This window comes from Telmatherina bonti (assembly GCF_933228915.1).
Source record: "Telmatherina bonti genome assembly, chromosome: 17".
NCBI lineage: Eukaryota > Metazoa > Chordata > Actinopteri > Atheriniformes > Telmatherinidae > Telmatherina > Telmatherina bonti.
In genome coordinates this window covers 38,718,551-38,737,348 of record NC_136615.1, presented here as the reverse complement: position 1 = coordinate 38,737,348, position 18,798 = coordinate 38,718,551, and the positions used below count along the sequence as shown (strand labels likewise).

General features: G+C 53.1%; 1 protein-coding gene across 1 annotated transcript in view; it reads left to right on the top strand.

Annotated features, from left to right (window-relative positions):
* chd1 (chromodomain helicase DNA binding protein 1) overlaps positions 1–18,798 on the top strand; it is a 50,498-nt gene that overhangs the window by 11,086 nt on the left and 20,614 nt on the right. The window contains exons 6-18 of the mRNA XM_079256828.1: positions 1,331–1,605; positions 1,676–1,901; positions 2,505–2,605; positions 2,721–2,899; positions 6,399–6,523; positions 6,599–6,815; positions 6,895–6,984; positions 7,057–7,247; positions 8,634–8,822; positions 8,942–9,104; positions 18,275–18,427; positions 18,500–18,571; positions 18,649–18,798. Of these exons, the coding sequence (XP_079112954.1) occupies positions 1,331–1,605; positions 1,676–1,901; positions 2,505–2,605; positions 2,721–2,899; positions 6,399–6,523; positions 6,599–6,815; positions 6,895–6,984; positions 7,057–7,247; positions 8,634–8,822; positions 8,942–9,104; positions 18,275–18,427; positions 18,500–18,571; positions 18,649–18,798 (2,131 nt within the window). The remainder of the gene's footprint in view (positions 1–1,330; positions 1,606–1,675; positions 1,902–2,504; positions 2,606–2,720; positions 2,900–6,398; positions 6,524–6,598; positions 6,816–6,894; positions 6,985–7,056; positions 7,248–8,633; positions 8,823–8,941; positions 9,105–18,274; positions 18,428–18,499; positions 18,572–18,648) is intronic.

The following is an 18,798-nucleotide window of genomic DNA, read 5'->3' as shown; positions in this document are numbered from 1 at the left end:
TGCTGCTGTACATGTAGTTGCTGCTGTACATGTAGTTGCTGCTGTACATGTAGTTGCTGCTGTACATGTAGCTGCTGCTGTACATGTAGCTGCTGCTGTACATGCAGTTGCTGCTGTACATGTAGCTGCTGCTGTACATGTAGCTGCTGCTGTACATGTAGCTGCTGCTGTACATGTAGTTGCTGCTGTACATGTAGCTGCTGCTGTACATGTAGTTGCTGCTGTACATGTAGCTGCTGCTGTACATGTAGCTGCTGCTGTACATGCAGTTGCTGCTGTACATGCAGTTGCTGCTGTACATGTAGCTGCTGCTGTACATGTAGTTGCTGCTGTACATGTAGCTGCTGCTGTACATGTAGCTGCTGCTGTACATGCAGTTGCTGCTGTACATGCAGTTGCTGCTGTACATGTAGCTGCTGCTGTACATGTAGCTGCTGCTGTACATGATGCTGTTCGTATGGCTTATTCCCTTTGCAGAAACAGGTTTGTGGTGCATTGTGCTGTTGCACCACAAACATGACGCTTCAGACTGATTTTGGTCAAGTCGGCAAATGTTTTCATCTCCCAAGCAAACAGGTGGCAGAACTTGACATACATCATGTGAAGTGTTTCCCTGTCAGAACGAGGAGATCTCCACCTGCTGGTTTCAGATCTTATCTCCATGTGATCTCTTGGGTCTAAGTGCTGCATTTAATTTAAGGACTGATGTATGATAATAAAGTTGCTGTCATTCAGTGGCCGAGCATAGATTAAACTAAAAAACCTGAAATATTTAATGGTTTGTAGTTTAATCTATTTATTTGGTAGTTTACCGATAAAACCATTACTTACATATTAATATGTCATGTTTCATTAACCAATTTGAAAAATTTAAAGTTTTATAATCATTGAGTGAATAAATCCAAATCAAAGAATTTACATGAAAAAAGTCTTGGAAACGGACACAACATACGAATTGTAAAACTTCGTCATCACGGTGAATTTGTGGCTTTTCTTTATGAACTCCTCATTTTGAAACATATTTCCAGTGTTTGTTGTCGTTGAGTTTTTGTACTTCTCCTTTGAGGCAGCCCTCCTCGTCCCGTGTCACGTTACAGAACCCAGATGCTTGGTAATGTTGCAGAAAATAGACGTGGTAGTGCTGCCTCTGGAAGTCTTTCACATGAGGAGGCATGCTGCTCTGTTGACATCGTAGTGACTCTCGTGCAGATGAACAGCAGGTGTGCAGATGTTGCATTCAGACACATCTGCCATTTATGGAGCAGAATAATAAAACACAAAACAGCTGCATGTTAAGCTGACGATAATGTCCCACGTGTTTGTCTGCTAGGGTGGCGTCTCGGAACGGGAAGAAGAGCATCCCCCAGCGAAAGAAAGCCCAGAAATCTTCCTCTTCTGAAGATGAGAATGATAACTACATGAAGGCGGCCTCTGCAGGGCCACGGCGGCAGGCCACCGTCAACATCAGTTACAAAGAGGACGAGGACATGAAGACAGACTCTGATGACCTGGTGGAGGTTCTGGGCGAAGATGTCCCTCAGCCTGAGGAGGAAGAGTTTGAAACCATAGAGAGGGTCATGGACAGCAGGCTCGGCAGGAAAAGAGGTGAGAAACATGATCCAGGTAGGAGACTGGTTTTGAACGGGGTCATTTCATCACATTCTCTTTTCCATAGCAACTGGAAGCGTGACCACCGTGTATGCCATAGAAGCAGATGGAGACCCCAATGGGAACTTTAATCCCAACAAAGAAGCCGGGGAGATCCAGTATCTGATCAAGTGGAAGAACTGGGCCCATATCCACAACACCTGGGAGACGGAGGAGACGCTGAAGCTGCAGAACGTGAGAGGCATGAAGAAACTGGACAACTTCAAGAAGAAGGAGCAGGACAAGAAGAAATGGTGGGTTGCTTTTATCGCATCTCCGCTTTTTCCACTGACGATGAAGAGCTTCAGCTCACTTCCTGCCAGGGAGGAAGGTAGAGAGGAGGTCTGGGACCCAGTTCCGCTTCCCGAATCCGGACCGGGACCCGGTTCCGCTTCCTATAGCCGGAACGGGACCTGGTTCCACTTCCTAGAGCCGGACCAGGACCCGGTTCCGCTTCCCGAAGCCGGACCAGGACCCGGTTCCGCTTCCCAAAGCTGGACTGGGACCCGGTTCTGGTTCCCAGAGCTGGACGGGGACCCGGTTTCGCTTCCTTGAGCCAGACTGGGCTGAAAACTGGAAGTTCTGTCTGACAGTTTTTCAGAACCTGTAGGAACCAGCAGTACATGTGGAATCTATCTGTGTGTACGTCTACACACAGTGAAACTGTGACCAACATGTCAGATCCCCTCCTCAGTATCCATGGAAACCCAGACATCTACACCTTCAGACCGAACTCCTCTCTGGAAAACATGGGCAGTGTGGCCAGTTGACAACAGGAGGTGGTCTAACCGAGACCCGCCAGGTTAGACCTGAAACACAACCTCTCTGAGCTGTTGATGCATTTGTGGTCTGTGCAGGTTGAAGGCAGCTTCGCCTGAGGATATTGAGTATTTCAACTGTCAGGAGGAGCTGATGGACGACCTGCACTCTCAGTATCAGCTCGTCGAGCGAATCATAGGTACGCTGCCCACTGAGGTTGCATCTGTCCGGATCTGTTGGGTCTGGATCTGTTCAGTCTGGACCCGTTGGGTCTGGACCATTTAAACTCAGCAGGTGTTTGTCTTCTTGCGTAGGACACTCTAACCAGAAGTCCGCGGCCGGTTACCCGGACTACCTGTGCAAGTGGCAGGGTTTACCGTACTCGGAGTGCAGCTGGGAAGACGGAGCTCTGATCGCCAGGAAGTTCCAGAAACGGATTGATGACTACATGAGCAGGAACCAGTCCAAGACCATTCCATCCCGAGACTGCAAGGTAAACCTGCTTCACCTCACAGAGTAAAACCTGCTGCTCTCTCATTGGACCATCACTGAAGCATTTCTGACCAATCACATTGAAGAGTTAAAAGCAACTTCAGGGTCACACACAGTGTAGGAAATCCGTGTTTTACACCCAGCTTTCTGCTTTTTCTCTGTTTGAATTTTCCACCACTGAATCTGTGAAGCTGATGGATTTCAGCCTGAACTGGGTTCACACTGGTTTCTGGAAGCTTCCTGGGTCCATGCACTGGTTTCCAGTAGATAATCATGTCTGCCTTCAGTGCAGATGATCAACCAGAGATTGCTTGTGATCCTCTGAATCTTTGAGGAACATTTTATTTAGATCCATTTTGTCTCATCTTTCCATCTTCGAGACTCTGCCGCTCTGAAATTCTCCTGTTATATCAAGCCACATTATTGACCTGTTCCCATTTAAACCAGTTATTTGTCAAGTGCTCCTCCAGGTGATTTGTACAGGGTTCCTGTAGGCTCTTTAAAAGTCTTGAATGAACAAATATCAGCATCTTCCACCTTAAAAAGTCCTTAAATGAGACTGTTTTGGTCTTTTACATGTTAGGTCTTAAACGATGCGTCCTGTATTGTGACAAACTATTACCATGTATTGCACTGAGCTGCAGCGTGGCGGTAGCTGTCCGCGGTTTCCCACCTGACTGCTGCTCCGTTCAGCGCAGACAGACGTTGGCAAGCTAAACACTGACCTTACAGTGACAACTTCATCCATTGGGTCTGGAGGCAGGAACAGGCAGGAACAGGCTGCAACAGGCAGGAACAGGCTGCAACAGGCAGGAACAGGCTGCAACAGGCAGGAACAGGCTGCAACAGGCAGGAACCGGCTGCAACAGGCAGGAACCGGCTGCAACAGGCAGGAACCGGCTGCAACAGGCAGGAACCGGCTGCAACAGGCAGGAACCGGCTGCAACCGGCAGGAACCGGCTGCAACCGGCAGGAACCGGCTGCAACCGGCAGGAACCGGCTGCAACCGGCAGGAACCGGCTGCAACCGGCAGGAACCGGCTGCAACAGGCAGGAACCGGCTGCAACAGGCAGGAACCGGCTGCAACAGGCAGGAACCGGCTGCAACAGGCAGGAACCGGCTGCAACAGGCAGGAACCGGCTGCAACAGGCAGGAACCGGCTGCAACAGGCAGGAACCGGCTGCAACCGGCAGGAACCGGCTGCAACCGGCAGGAACCGGCTGCAACAGTCAGGAACAGGCTGCAACAGTCAGGAACCGGCTGCAACAGTCAGGAACCGGCTGCAACAGTCAGGAACCGGCTGCAACCGGCAGGAACCGGCTGCAACCGGCAGGAACCGGCTGCAACAGGCATGAACCGGCTGCAACAGGCATGAACCGGCTGCAACAGGCAGGAACCGGCTGCAACAGGCAGGAACCGGCTGCAACAGGCAGGAACCGGCTGCAACCGGCAGGAACCGGCTGCAACGGTCAGGAACCGGCTGCAACGGTCAGGAACCGGCTGCAACGGTCAGGAACCGGCTGCAACGGGCTGCAACAGTCAGGAACGGGCTGCAACAGTCAGGAACGGGCTGCAACAGTCAGGAACGGGCTGCAACAGTCAGGAACGGGCTGCAACAGTCAGGAACGGGCTGCAACAGGCTGCAACAGTCAGGAACGGGCTGCAACCGGCAGGAACCGGCTGCAACCGGCAGGAACAGGCTGCAACCGGCAGGAACAGGCTGCAACCGGCAGGAACCGGCTGCAACCGGCAGGAACCGGCTGCAACCGGCAGGAACCGGCTGCAACCGGCAGCAACCGGCAGGAACAGGCTGCAACCGGCAGGAACAGGCTGCAACCGGCAGGAACCGGCAGCAACCGGCAGCAACCGGCAGGAACCGGCTGCAACCGGCAGGAACCGGCTGCAACCGGCAGGAACCGGCTGCAACCGGCAGGAACAGGCTGCAACCGGCAGGAACCGGCTGCAACCGGCATGAACCGGCTGCAACCGGCATGAACCGGCTGCAACCGGCTGCAACCGGCATGAACCGGCTGCAACCGGCATGAACCGGCTGCAACCGTCAGGAACCGGCTGCAACCGTCAGGAACCGGCTGCAACAGTCAGGAACCGGCTGCAACAGTCAGGAACCGGCTGCAACAGTCAGGAACCGGCTGCAACCGGCTGCAACCGGCATGAACAGGCTGCAACCGGCAGGAACAGGCTGCAACAGTCAGGAACCGGCTGCAACAGTCAGGAACCGGCATGAACCGGCATGAACCGGCTGCAACCGGCATGAACCGGCTGCAACCGGCATGAACAGGCTGCAACCGGCAGGAACAGGCTGCAACAGGCAGGAACCGGCTGCAACAGGCAGGAAGAGGCTGCAACAGGCAGGAAGAGGCTGCAACAGGCAGGAACCGGCTGCAACAGGCAGGAACCGGCTGCAACAGGCAGGAAGAGGCTGCAACCAGCTGGGCGATTAATCGGATTTTAATCTCAGTACGATCTGGGTTTCCAACGATGATAAAACTAAAAGGGTGTGATTATTTATAAGACGGCAGTTTCCTCTCCTGCTGTCTTCAGCTGCTAATCGAGCGTCTCTGGCGTTGCAGCGCTGTGCTGTAAACTCCTCCCACAGCTGCTTTGCTTTCATTCAGACACTGTTGCCAACTTGGAGACTTTCTGCTAAATCTGGAGACTTTTTTGTTAAAAGCGACAAATCTAGCAGCTTTTACTGGAGTTATTAGAGACTTTTCTGGTGTTCTGGCGACTGACTTGAAGGCACATATTGTTCTGCAGTTACTGTAAGGAAGGAGCAGCGGGAGCCTCTCCCGTCCTAAAGCACTCCCAGGCGGCCAGTCTCAGTCGGCTCCGGCTGCAGGTCCATGTAGAATAACTGCAGTAGGTTGTGGAAGTTCACCTAAACATAGTTTATACCATTGTCAGTGACAACTGGCTGCATTATTTTCCTATACATAGTTCAGCCAGTTAAACACTGTAATATCCCTCCGTTACGGGGCGTTACCATAGCAACGCGTTAACCAGCTGGTTCAGATCAGCCGTCTTTTAACAGGTGAACGAGAGAAACGCGCTGCAGCCTGACAGCGGTTGTTTGGTATAAAACGTACATCCAGGCCAGGCCGGTAAAATCGGATTAAACAACTCGGAACCGTCCATTAGACGGTTATAATGCATGACACGGAGTCTAGAACACCACGACGCGCAGCGTTGTTTATAAATACGGGATAATTGTGTTAAATTATCGAGATCTCAGTTTCAGTCAAAATAATCGTGACAATAATTTTTGCCATAATGGAGCAGCCCTGGTCGGTGTTGAGTTCAGTATTTACAAACTTCCAGCTTTAGTGGGCTCACAGAAACAGCAAAAAGCACAAAAGGACTGAAAAATCACAGAAACCACAAAAACAGTCTGAGATCAGAGTCCTCCTTTCCACCAGGAGCGTCTACGGTGTAGATCCAACTCGCCTCTCGCCTTAATCTGAGACTCTTCTCTCCATCAGGTGCTGAAACAGAGACCTCGTTTTGTTCCCATGAAGAAGCAGCCTTCTTACATCGGAGGAGAAGGACTGGAGCTCAGAGACTACCAGCTAGACAGTCTGAACTGGATGGCACACTCCTGGAGCAAGTATGTTCCTGTGTTGAAAGTCCAGCTGCATCTTTCTGGAGACTTCCACCATCTGAACTTTGTTTTCATCTGCAGAGGCAACAGCTGTATACTGGCTGATGAGATGGGCCTAGGGAAGACCATACAGACCATCTCCTTCCTCAACTACCTGTTCAATGAGCACCAGCTGTTTGGGCCCTTCCTGTTGGTGGTCCCTCTGTCCACGGTGACCTCCTGGCAGAGGGAAATCCAGCTGTGGGCTCCTCAGATGAACGTTGTTGTCTACCTTGGAGACATCAGCAGTAGGAACATGGTAAAGCAAAAGCTCAGTTGGGCTGAACCGTTCCAGTTTCATGGCTGTCTAATGATGGAGACTTGTCTTTCACCTCTAGATCAGAACACATGAGTGGATGCACGTCCACAGCAAGAGGCTGAAGTTCAACATCCTCCTCACCACGTATGAGATTCTCCTCAAAGACAAGGTGAGCGTGTCCATCCTGTCCAGCAGCGTCTGTCCTCCACACTGTCTGATGAAGACTCCTGTTTGTCCGCAGTCATTCCTGGGCAGCGTTAACTGGGCCTTCATCGGTGTGGACGAGGCGCACCGGCTAAAGAACGACGACTCGCTCCTCTACAAGACCATGATCGACTTCAAGTCCAACCACAGGCTCCTGATCACAGGAACACCGCTGCAGAATTCCCTGAAGGAGCTGTGGTCCTTGCTGCACTTCATCATGCCTGAAAAGTAGGTCCCTCCGCTGGGAACAGGAGGCGGAGTGGTGGGCTGGACACGTCGTAGCTGAAGCTCATTCAGAGGAAATCCGTAGCTTGTTTTCTCAGCTGTGTGCATGTAATGGATAGAACGGATTGATGGAGTAAAGTGGAACTGTAATATTATATGATAAAAAGCAAGGTGCTTTTATTCATAATGGTAATCAGGAAAAAAGGAGAAAAGATTCTTCTGCAACCACTCTTTGTAGGAACGTTTGGTGAATGCACTTACTACTGATCGAGTTATCTGTGATCGACTACTTTGGTCATGTAATAAAAAAAACAGCTATGAAAAGGGTGCTTTAGCCATGTTAAAAATGCCATGACTTGAATATTGTTTTTATTGTTTCATTGAACACTGATTTCATAGCGTTTCCTTTAAAGTTTGTGTTTTGAGAGTTTTACCAGCTGATCATCTCTCAATAGATGATGTCTGAGATAACGTAGGGGAAACGTGTTGCTCCTGCTTGTCCATCACAAGACTGGACGTGACGGCAGCAACGCCGTGTCTCTCCATTTTTCATTATTCCCCTTTACAGGGGTGCAACATGCACTCGCATCAGGAATATAAATCATCCAACCATGTGGTGACAGAAATGGCGTACATAAGCCATAATACATACAACCTGTACTATTGATGGATTCCACTTCTTTAGAGAGCAGGTCCTGTTGAAGATGAACGTGTACGGAAGTGGAGCTGTGTTTCTGTCGCGGGCTAGTGTGGCACATGAGTTTATATGAAACAGGGAGCAGAAAAAGACGTCACTTCTAATGTGGTTCACTTTGAAATGGAGAATCCAGGGAATGAAATGTTTAATGTTAGCGTTGATGCTGCTTCTTCACCTCCGGCCTAAAATAACGAAGGAAAGAAAAATTGACTCTGCTCTTGATTCAAAGCCATTGGCGTGAAACAGATCAGGGATCCTTCATCCTGGTTCACAAAGACCGGAGTCGTGCAGGTTGTAGAAGCTTCCTGAACCAACTCGCCTGACTTGGACTTGAGCCCGAGTCTGGTGTGTTGCAGAGGAAACTGCTATGAGCTGGTTGGCTTCTGGTCCTCCAGGACCGGGATGAAGGATCCCTGACAGAGATGATGTCTGTATTGTAACTGGAAACTGGACATTCATCTGATATTCTGATCATCTGGAATAGACGAGTCTCATCCTTATCCATCCGTCCATGCACCTGTCTGTCCATCTGCATTTTACATCCATCTGAATCATCTCAGTCATACGTGTTTCCTCCTTCGCTGCTCATGACGACCAGTGGACATGTTGCAATGACATCAGACCAGAGCATGTTCAGTTAGACAAACATCTAGAGCTCCGGATGCTTCACTGCTTTCCATTCTGCTTGTCAGGTTCCACTCCTGGGAACTCTTCGAGGAGGAACACGGGAAAGGCCGGGACTCGGGATACACCAGCCTTCACAAAGAGCTGGAGCCCTTCCTGCTGCGTCGCGTCAAGAAGGATGTGGAAAAATCTCTCCCTGCTAAGGTGGAGCAGATCCTGCGTGTGGAGATGTCTGCCATCCAGAAGCAATATTACAAGTCAGTGTGAAATGCTTGATGCCTGGAGCATGCGAAAGATTGTCATCTTTCTGCTGCTTTGTGTTTCAGTGTTCTGCCTGATTGTTGTGGTAAAAGTCTATATGTGCTTGTGCAATCAGATGGATCCTGACCAGGAACTACAAGGCTCTAAGTAAAGGTACCAAAGGCAGCACCTCAGGCTTTCTGAACATCATGATGGAGCTGAAGAAATGCTGTAACCACTGTTACCTCATCAAGCCTCCGGACGACAACGACTTTCTAAACAAGGCCGAAGCATTACAGGTATAAAAGAACACTGGTTTTACTAGTACCTGGTTCAGATACGACTTGTTAGACGTTGGTTTGAAGTGGGAGGGGAGGCAGAGAAGATTTCCAGTTGAAAAGCTCAGACTGGATGTATTCTTTAACTGTGGCATTTAAAAACGGTGGCAGCAAAATGCAAGCAGAAAGTAAAAGTACCACTTAAGTGTCAGGATCAGACGTCGTTAGGGGAGATCTCAGAGAAGAGACGGGACGAAGACGATGGAGGATCAGACGTCGTTAGGGGAGGGACTCAGAGAAGAGACGGGACGAAGACGATGGAGGATCAGACGTCGTTAGGGGAGGGACTCAGAGAAGAGACGGGACGAAGACGATGGAGGATCAGACGTCGTTAGGGGAGGGACTCAGAGAAGAGACGGGACGAAGACGATGGAGGATCAGACGTCGTTAGGGGAGGGACTCAGAGAAGAGACGGGACGAAGACGATGGAGGATCAGACGTCGTTAGGGGAGGGTCTCAGAGAAGAGACGGGACGAAGACGATGGAGGATCAGATGTCGTTAGGGGAGGGACTCAGAGAAGAGACGGGACGAAGACGATGGAGGATGAGACGTCGTTAGGGGAGGGACTCAGAGAAGAGACGGGACGAAGACGATGGAGGATCAGATGTCGTTAGGGGAGGGACTCAGAGAAGAGACGGGACGAAGACGATGGAGGATCAGACGTCGTTAGGGGAGGGACTCGGAGAAGAGACTGGACGAAGACGATGGAGGATCAGACGTCGTTAGGGGAGGGACTCAGAGAAGAGACGGGACGAAGACGATGGAGGATCAGACGTCGTTAGGGGAGGGACTCAGAGAAGAGACGGGACGAAGACGATGGAGGATCAGACGTCGTTAGGGGAGGGACTCAGAGAAGAGACGGGACGAAGACGATGGAGGATCAGACGTCGTTAGGGGAGGGACTCAGAGAAGAGACGGGACGAAGACGATGGAGGATCAGACGTCGTTAGGGGAGGGACTCAGAGAAGAGACGGGACGATGACGATGGAGGATCAGACGTCGTTAGGGGAGGGACTCAGAGAAGAGACGGGACGAAGACGATGGAGGATCAGACGTCGTTAGGGGAGGGACTCAGAGAAGAGACGGGACGAAGACGATGGAGGATCAGATGTCGTTAGGGGAGATCTCAGAGAAGAGACGGGACGAAGACGATGGAGGATCAGACGTCGTTAGGGGAGGGACTCAGAGAAGAGACGGGACGAAGACGATGGAGGATCAGACGTCGTTAGGGGAGGGACTCAGAGAAGAGACGGGACGAAGACGATGGAGGATCAGACGTCGTTAGGGGAGATCTCAGAGAAGAGACGGGACGAAGACGATGGAGGATCAGACGTCGTTAGGGGAGGGACTCAGAAGAGACGGGACGAAGACGATGGAGGATCAGACGTCGTTAGGGGAGGGACTCAGAGAAGAGACTGGACGAAGACGATGGAGGATCAGACGTCGTTAGGGGAGGGACTCAGAAGAGACGGGACGAAGACGATGGAGGATCAGACGTCGTTAGGGGAGGGACTCAGAGAAGAGACGGGACGAAGACGATGGAGGATCAGACGTCGTTAGGGGAGGGACTCAGAGAAGAGACGGGACGAAGACGATGGAAGATCAGACGTCGTTAGGGGAGGGACTCAGAGAAGAGACGGGACGAAGACGATGGAGGATCAGACGTCGTTAGGGGAGGGACTCAGAGAAGAGACGGGACGAAGACGATGGAGGATCAGACGTCGTTAGGGGAGGGACTCAGAGAAGAGACGGGACGAAGACGATGGAGGATCAGACGTCGTTAGGGGAGGGACTCAGAGAAGAGACGGGACGAAGACGATGGAGGATCAGACGTCGTTAGGGGAGGGACTCAGAGAAGAGACGGGACGAAGACGATGGAGGATCAGACGTCGTTAGGGGAGGGACTCAGAGAAGAGACGGGACGAAGACGATGGAGGATCAGACGTCGTTAGGGGAGGGACTCAGAGAAGAGACGGGACGAAGACGATGGAGGATCAGACGTCGTTAGGGGAGGGACTCAGAGAAGAGATGGGACGAAGACGATGGAGGATCAGACGTCGTTAGGGGAGGGACTCAGAGAAGAGACTGGACGAAGACGATGGAGGATCAGACGTCGTTAGGGGAGGGACTCAGAGAAGAGACGGGACGAAGACGATGGAGGATCAGACGTCGTTAGGGGAGGGACTCAGAGAAGAGACTGGACGAAGACGATGGAGGATCAGACGTCGTTAGGGGAGGGACTCAGAGAAGAGACGGGACGAAGACGATGGAGGATCAGACGTCGTTAGGGGAGGGACTCAGAGAAGAGACGGGACGAAGACGATGGAGGATCAGACGTCGTTAGGGGAGGGACTCAGAGAAGAGACGGGACGAAGACGATGGAAGATCAGATGTCGTTAGGGGAGGGACTCAGAGAAGAGACTGGACGATGACGATGGAGGATCAGACGTCGTTAGGGGAGGGACTCAGAAGAGACGGGACGAAGACGATGGAGGATCAGACGTCGTTAGGGGAGGGACTCAGAGAAGAGACGGGACGAAGACGATGGAGGATCAGACGTCGTTAGGGGAGGGACTCAGAGAAGAGACGGGACGAAGACGATGGAGGATCAGACGTCGTTAGGGGAGGGACTCAGAGAAGAGACTGGACGAAGACGATGGAGGATCAGACGTCGTTAGGGGAGGGACTCAGAGAAGAGACGGGACGAAGACGATGGAGGATCAGACGTCGTTAGGGGAGGGACTCAGAGAAGAGACGGGACGAAGACGATGGAGGATCAGACGTCGTTAGGGGAGGGACTCAGAGAAGAGACGGGACGAAGACGATGGAGGATCAGACGTCGTTAGGGGAGGGACTCAGAGAAGAGACGGGACGAAGACGATGGAGGATCAGATGTCGTTAGGGGAGATCTCAGAGAAGAGACGGGACGAAGACGATGGAGGATGAGACGTCGTTAGGGGAGGGTCTCAGAGAAGAGACGGGACGAAGACGATGGAGGATCAGACGTCGTTAGGGGAGGGACTCAGAGAAGAGACGGGACGAAGACGATGGAAGATCAGACGTCGTTAGGAGAGGGACTCAGAGAAGAGACGGGACGAAGACGATGGAGGATCAGACGTCGTTAGGGGAGATCTCAGAGAAGAGACGGGACGAAGACGATGCCGGATCAGACGTCGTTAGGAGAGGGACTCAGAGAAGAGACGGGACGAAGACGATGGAGGATCAGACGTCGTTAGGGGAGGGACTCAGAGAAGAGACGGGACGAAGACGATGGAGGATCAGACGTCGTTAGGGGAGGGACTCAGAGAAGAGACTGGACGAAGACGATGGAGGATCAGACGTCGTTAGGGGAGGGACTCAGAGAAGAGACGGGACGAAGACGATGGAGGATCAGACGTCGTTAGGGGAGGGACTCAGAGAAGAGACGGGACGAAGACGATGGAGGATCAGATGTCGTTAGGGGAGATCTCAGAGAAGAGACGGGACGAAGACGATGGAGGATCAGACGTCGTTAGGGGAGGGACTCAGAGAAGAGACGGGACGAAGACGATGGAGGATCAGACGTCGTTAGGGGAGGGACTCAGAGAAGAGACGGGACGAAGACGATGGAGGATCAGACGTCGTTAGGGGAGATCTCAGAGAAGAGACGGGACGAAGACGATGGAGGATCAGACGTCGTTAGGGGAGGGACTCAGAAGAGACGGGACGAAGACGATGGAGGATCAGACGTCGTTAGGGGAGGGACTCAGAGAAGAGACTGGACGAAGACGATGGAGGATCAGACGTCGTTAGGGGAGGGACTCAGAAGAGACGGGACGAAGACGATGGAGGATCAGACGTCGTTAGGGGAGGGACTCAGAGAAGAGACGGGACGAAGACGATGGAGGATCAGACGTCGTTAGGGGAGGGACTCAGAGAAGAGACGGGACGAAGACGATGGAAGATCAGACGTCGTTAGGGGAGGGACTCAGAGAAGAGACGGGACGAAGACGATGGAGGATCAGACGTCGTTAGGGGAGGGACTCGGAGAAGAGACGGGACGAAGACGATGGAGGATGAGACGTCGTTAGGGGAGGGACTCAGAGAAGAGACTGGACGAAGACGATGGAGGATCAGACGTCGTTAGGGGAGGGACTCAGAGAAGAGACGGGACGAAGACGATGGAGGATCAGACGTCGTTAGGGGAGGGACTCAGAGAAGAGACTGGACGAAGACGATGGACGATCAGACGTCGTTAGGGGAGGGACTCAGAAGAGACGGGACGAAGACGATGGAGGATCAGACGTCGTTAGGGGAGGGACTCAGAGAAGAGACGGGACGAAGACGATGGAGGATCAGACGTCGTTAGGGGAGGGACTCAGAGAAGAGACGGGACGAAGACGATGGAGGATCAGACGTCGTTAGGGGAGGGACTCAGAGAAGAGACGGGACGAAGACGATGGAGGATCAGACGTCGTTAGGGGAGGGACTCAGAGAAGAGACGGGACGAAGACGATGGAGGATCAGACGTCGTTAGGGGAGGGACTCAGAGAAGAGACGGGACGAAGACGATGGAGGATCAGACGTCGTTAGGGGAGGGACTCAGAGAAGAGACGGGACGAAGACGATGGAGGATCAGACGTCGTTAGGGGAGGGACTCAGAGAAGAGACGGGACGAAGACGATGGAGGATCAGACGTCGTTAGGGGAGGGACTCAGAGAAGAGACGGGACGAAGACGATGGAGGATCAGACGTCGTTAGGGGAGGGACTCAGAGAAGAGACGGGACGAAGACGATGGAGGATCAGACGTCGTTAGGGGAGGGACTCAGAGAAGAGACGGGACGAAGACGATGGAGGATCAGACGTCGTTAGGGGAGGGACTCAGAGAAGAGATGGGACGAAGACGATGGAGGATCAGACGTCGTTAGGGGAGGGACTCAGAGAAGAGACTGGACGAAGACGATGGAGGATCAGACGTCGTTAGGGGAGGGACTCAGAGAAGAGACGGGACGAAGACGATGGAGGATCAGACGTCGTTAGGGGAGGGACTCAGAGAAGAGACTGGACGAAGACGATGGAGGATCAGACGTCGTTAGGGGAGGGACTCAGAGAAGAGACGGGACGAAGACGATGGAGGATCAGACGTCGTTAGGGGAGGGACTCAGAGAAGAGACGGGACGAAGACGATGGAGGATCAGACGTCGTTAGGGGAGGGACTCAGAGAAGAGACGGGACGAAGACGATGGAAGATCAGATGTCGTTAGGGGAGGGACTCAGAGAAGAGACTGGACGATGACGATGGAGGATCAGACGTCGTTAGGGGAGGGACTCAGAAGAGACGGGACGAAGACGATGGAGGATCAGACGTCGTTAGGGGAGGGACTCAGAGAAGAGACGGGACGAAGACGATGGAGGATCAGACGTCGTTAGGGGAGGGACTCAGAGAAGAGACGGGACGAAGACGATGGAGGATCAGACGTCGTTAGGGGAGGGACTCAGAGAAGAGACTGGACGAAGACGATGGAGGATCAGACGTCGTTAGGGGAGGGACTCAGAGAAGAGACGGGACGAAGACGATGGAGGATCAGACGTCGTTAGGGGAGGGACTCAGAGAAGAGACGGGACGAAGACGATGGAGGATCAGACGTCGTTAGGGGAGGGACTCAGAGAAGAGACGGGACGAAGACGATGGAGGATCAGACGTCGTTAGGGGAGGGACTCAGAGAAGAGACGGGACGAAGACGATGGAGGATCAGATGTCGTTAGGGGAGATCTCAGAGAAGAGACGGGACGAAGACGATGGAGGATGAGACGTCGTTAGGGGAGGGTCTCAGAGAAGAGACGGGACGAAGACGATGGAGGATCAGACGTCGTTAGGGGAGGGACTCAGAGAAGAGACGGGACGAAGACGATGGAAGATCAGACGTCGTTAGGAGAGGGACTCAGAGAAGAGACGGGACGAAGACGATGGAGGATCAGACGTCGTTAGGGGAGATCTCAGAGAAGAGACGGGACGAAGACGATGCCGGATCAGACGTCGTTAGGAGAGGGACTCAGAGAAGAGACGGGACGAAGACGATGGAGGATCAGACGTCGTTAGGGGAGGGACTCAGAGAAGAGACGGGACGAAGACGATGGAGGATCAGACGTCGTTAGGGGAGGGACTCAGAGAAGAGACGGGACGAAGACGATGGAGGATCAGACGTCGTTAGGGGAGGGACTCAGAGAAGAGACTGGACGATGACGATGGAGGATCAGACGTCGTTAGGGGAGGGACTCAGAGAAGAGACGGGACGAAGACGATGGAGGATCAGACGTCGTTAGGGGAGGGACTCGGAGAAGAGACTGGACGAAGACGATGGAGGATCAGACGTCGTTAGGGGAGGGACTCAGAGAAGAGACGGGACGAAGACGATGGACGATCAGACGTCGTTAGGGGAGGGACTCAGAGAAGAGACGGGACGATGACGATGGAGGATCAGACGTCGTTAGGGGAGGGACTCAGAGAAGAGACGGGACGAAGACGATGGAGGATCAGACGTCGTTAGGGGAGGGACTCAGAGAAGAGACGGGACGAAGACGATGGAGGATCAGACGTCGTTAGGGGAGGGACTCAGAGAAGAGACGGGACGAAGACGATGGACGATCAGACGTCGTTAGGGGAGGGACTCAGAGAAGAGACGGGACGAAGACGATGGAGGATCAGACGTCGTTAGGGGAGGGACTCAGAGAAGAGACGGGACGAAGACGATGGAGGATCAGACGTCGTTAGGGGAGGGACTCAGAGAAGAGACGGGACGAAGACGATGGAGGATCAGACGTCGTTAGGGGAGGGACTCAGAGAAGAGACGGGACGAAGACGATGGAGGATCAGACGTCGTTAGGGGAGGGACTCAGAGAAGAGACGGGACGAAGACGATGGAGGATCAGACGTCGTTAGGGGAGGGACTCAGAGAAGAGACGGGACGAAGACGATGGAGGATCAGACGTCGTTAGGGGAGGGACTCAGAGAAGAGACGGGACGAAGACGATGGAGGATCAGACGTCGTTAGGGGAGGGACTCAGAGAAGAGACTGGACGAAGACGATGGAGGATCAGACGTCGTTAGGGGAGGGACTCAGAGAAGAGACGGGACGAAGACGATGGAGGATCAGACGTCGTTAGGGGAGGGACTCAGAGAAGAGACTGGACGAAGACGATGGAGGATCAGACGTCGTTAGGGGAGGGACTCAGAGAAGAGACGGGACGAAGACGATGGAGGATCAGACGTCGTTAGGGGAGGGACTCAGAGAAGAGACGGGACGAAGACGATGGAGGATCAGACGTCGTTAGGGGAGGGACTCAGAGAAGAGACGGGACGAAGACGATGGAAGATCAGATGTCGTTAGGGGAGGGACTCAGAGAAGAGACTGGACGATGACGATGGAGGATCAGACGTCGTTAGGGGAGGGACTCAGAAGAGACGGGACGAAGACGATGGAGGATCAGACGTCGTTAGGGGAGGGACTCAGAGAAGAGACGGGACGAAGACGATGGAGGATCAGACGTCGTTAGGGGAGGGACTCAGAGAAGAGACGGGACGAAGACGATGGAGGATCAGACGTCGTTAGGGGAGGGACTCAGAGAAGAGACTGGACGAAGACGATGGAGGATCAGACGTCGTTAGGGGAGGGACTCAGAGAAGAGACGGGACGAAGACGATGGAGGATCAGACGTCGTTAGGGGAGGGACTCAGAGAAGAGACGGGACGAAGACGATGGAGGATCAGACGTCGTTAGGGGAGGGACTCAGAGAAGAGACGGGACGAAGACGATGGAGGATCAGACGTCGTTAGGGGAGGGACTCAGAGAAGAGACGGGACGAAGACGATGGAGGATCAGATGTCGTTAGGGGAGATCTCAGAGAAGAGACGGGACGAAGACGATGGAGGATGAGACGTCGTTAGGGGAGGGTCTCAGAGAAGAGACGGGACGAAGACGATGGAGGATCAGACGTCGTTAGGGGAGGGACTCAGAGAAGAGACGGGACGAAGACGATGGAAGATCAGACGTCGTTAGGAGAGGGACTCAGAGAAGAGACGGGACGAAGACGATGGAGGATCAGACGTCGTTAGGGGAGATCTCAGAGAAGAGACGGGACGAAGACGATGCCGGATCAGACGTCGTTAGGAGAGGGACTCAGAGAAGAGACGGGACGAAGACGATGGAGGATCAGACGTCGTTAGGGGAGGGACTCAGAGAAGAGACGGGACGAAGACGATGGAGGATCAGACGTCGTTAGGGGAGGGACTCAGAGAAGAGACGGGACGAAGACGATGGAGGATCAGACGTCGTTAGGGGAGGGACTCAGAGAAGAGACTGGACGATGACGATGGAGGATCAGACGTCGTTAGGGGAGGGACTCAGAGAAGAGACGGGACGAAGACGATGGAGGATCAGACGTCGTTAGGGGAGGGACTCGGAGAAGAGACTGGACGAAGACGATGGAGGATCAGACGTCGTTAGGGGAGGGACTCAGAGAAGAGACGGGACGAAGACGATGGACGATCAGACGTCGTTAGGGGAGGGACTCAGAGAAGAGACGGGACGAAGACGATGGAGGATCAGACGTCGTTAGGGGAGGGACTCAGAGAAGAGACGGGACGAAGACGATGGAGGATCAGACGTCGTTAGGGGAGGGACTCAGAGAAGAGACGGGACGAAGACGATGGAAGATCAGACGTCGTTAGGGGAGATCTCAGAGAAGAGACGGGACGAAGACGATGGAGGATCAGACGTCGTTAGGGGAGGGACTCAGAGAAGAGACGGGACGAAGACGATGGAGGATCAGACGTCGTTAGGGGAGGGACTCAGAAGAGACGGGACGAAGACGATGGAGGATCAGACGTCGTTACGGGAGATCTCAGAGAAGAGACGGGACGAAGACGATGGAGGATCAGACGTCGTTAGGGGAGGGACTCAGAGAAGAGACGGGACGAAGAGGGAGTCACCGATACGTTCAGTCGAAATGACTATTTTTGGGAACACATTTAGGATTCTTTCAGTGGCTTTCTGCCGCTTTGGGTTGACTTTACTCCAGTCTGACAAACTAAATTCCATGTCATTACAGCTCTTACTGGGAATCAACCAGTAACTGGTTTTCTTTTTGCAGCTGCTGATCCGGAGCAGTGGAAAACTGGTCCTTTTGGACAAACTACTGGTCCGTTTGAAGGAGCGAGGCCACCGAGTCCTCATCTTCTCCCAGATGGTCCGGATGCTGGACATTCTGGCTGAGTACCTGCGGTGCCGGCAGTTCCTCTTCCAGGTATCTGAACCCTGTCCCCACACGTCCACTTTAACGTTTCCTGTTTTTCAATGTGAAGTGTTATCTGTGCAGAGATTGGACGGCTCCATCAAGGGCGAAATGAGGAAGCAGGCATTGGACCATTTTAATGCAGAAGGCTCAGAGGTACCAGTAGTTTACTGCTCCCATCGAAGACCTGATAAATCCAGATATTTTACACACTAAACATCTCCTCTGCCCAGGACTTCTGCTTCTTGTTGTCCACACGAGCCGGTGGTCTGGGTATCAATTTAGCGTCAGCTGACACGGTGGTCATTTTTGACTCTGACTGGAACCCCCAGAACGATCTGCAGGCCCAGGCCCGAGCCCACCGCATTGGACAGAAGAGACAG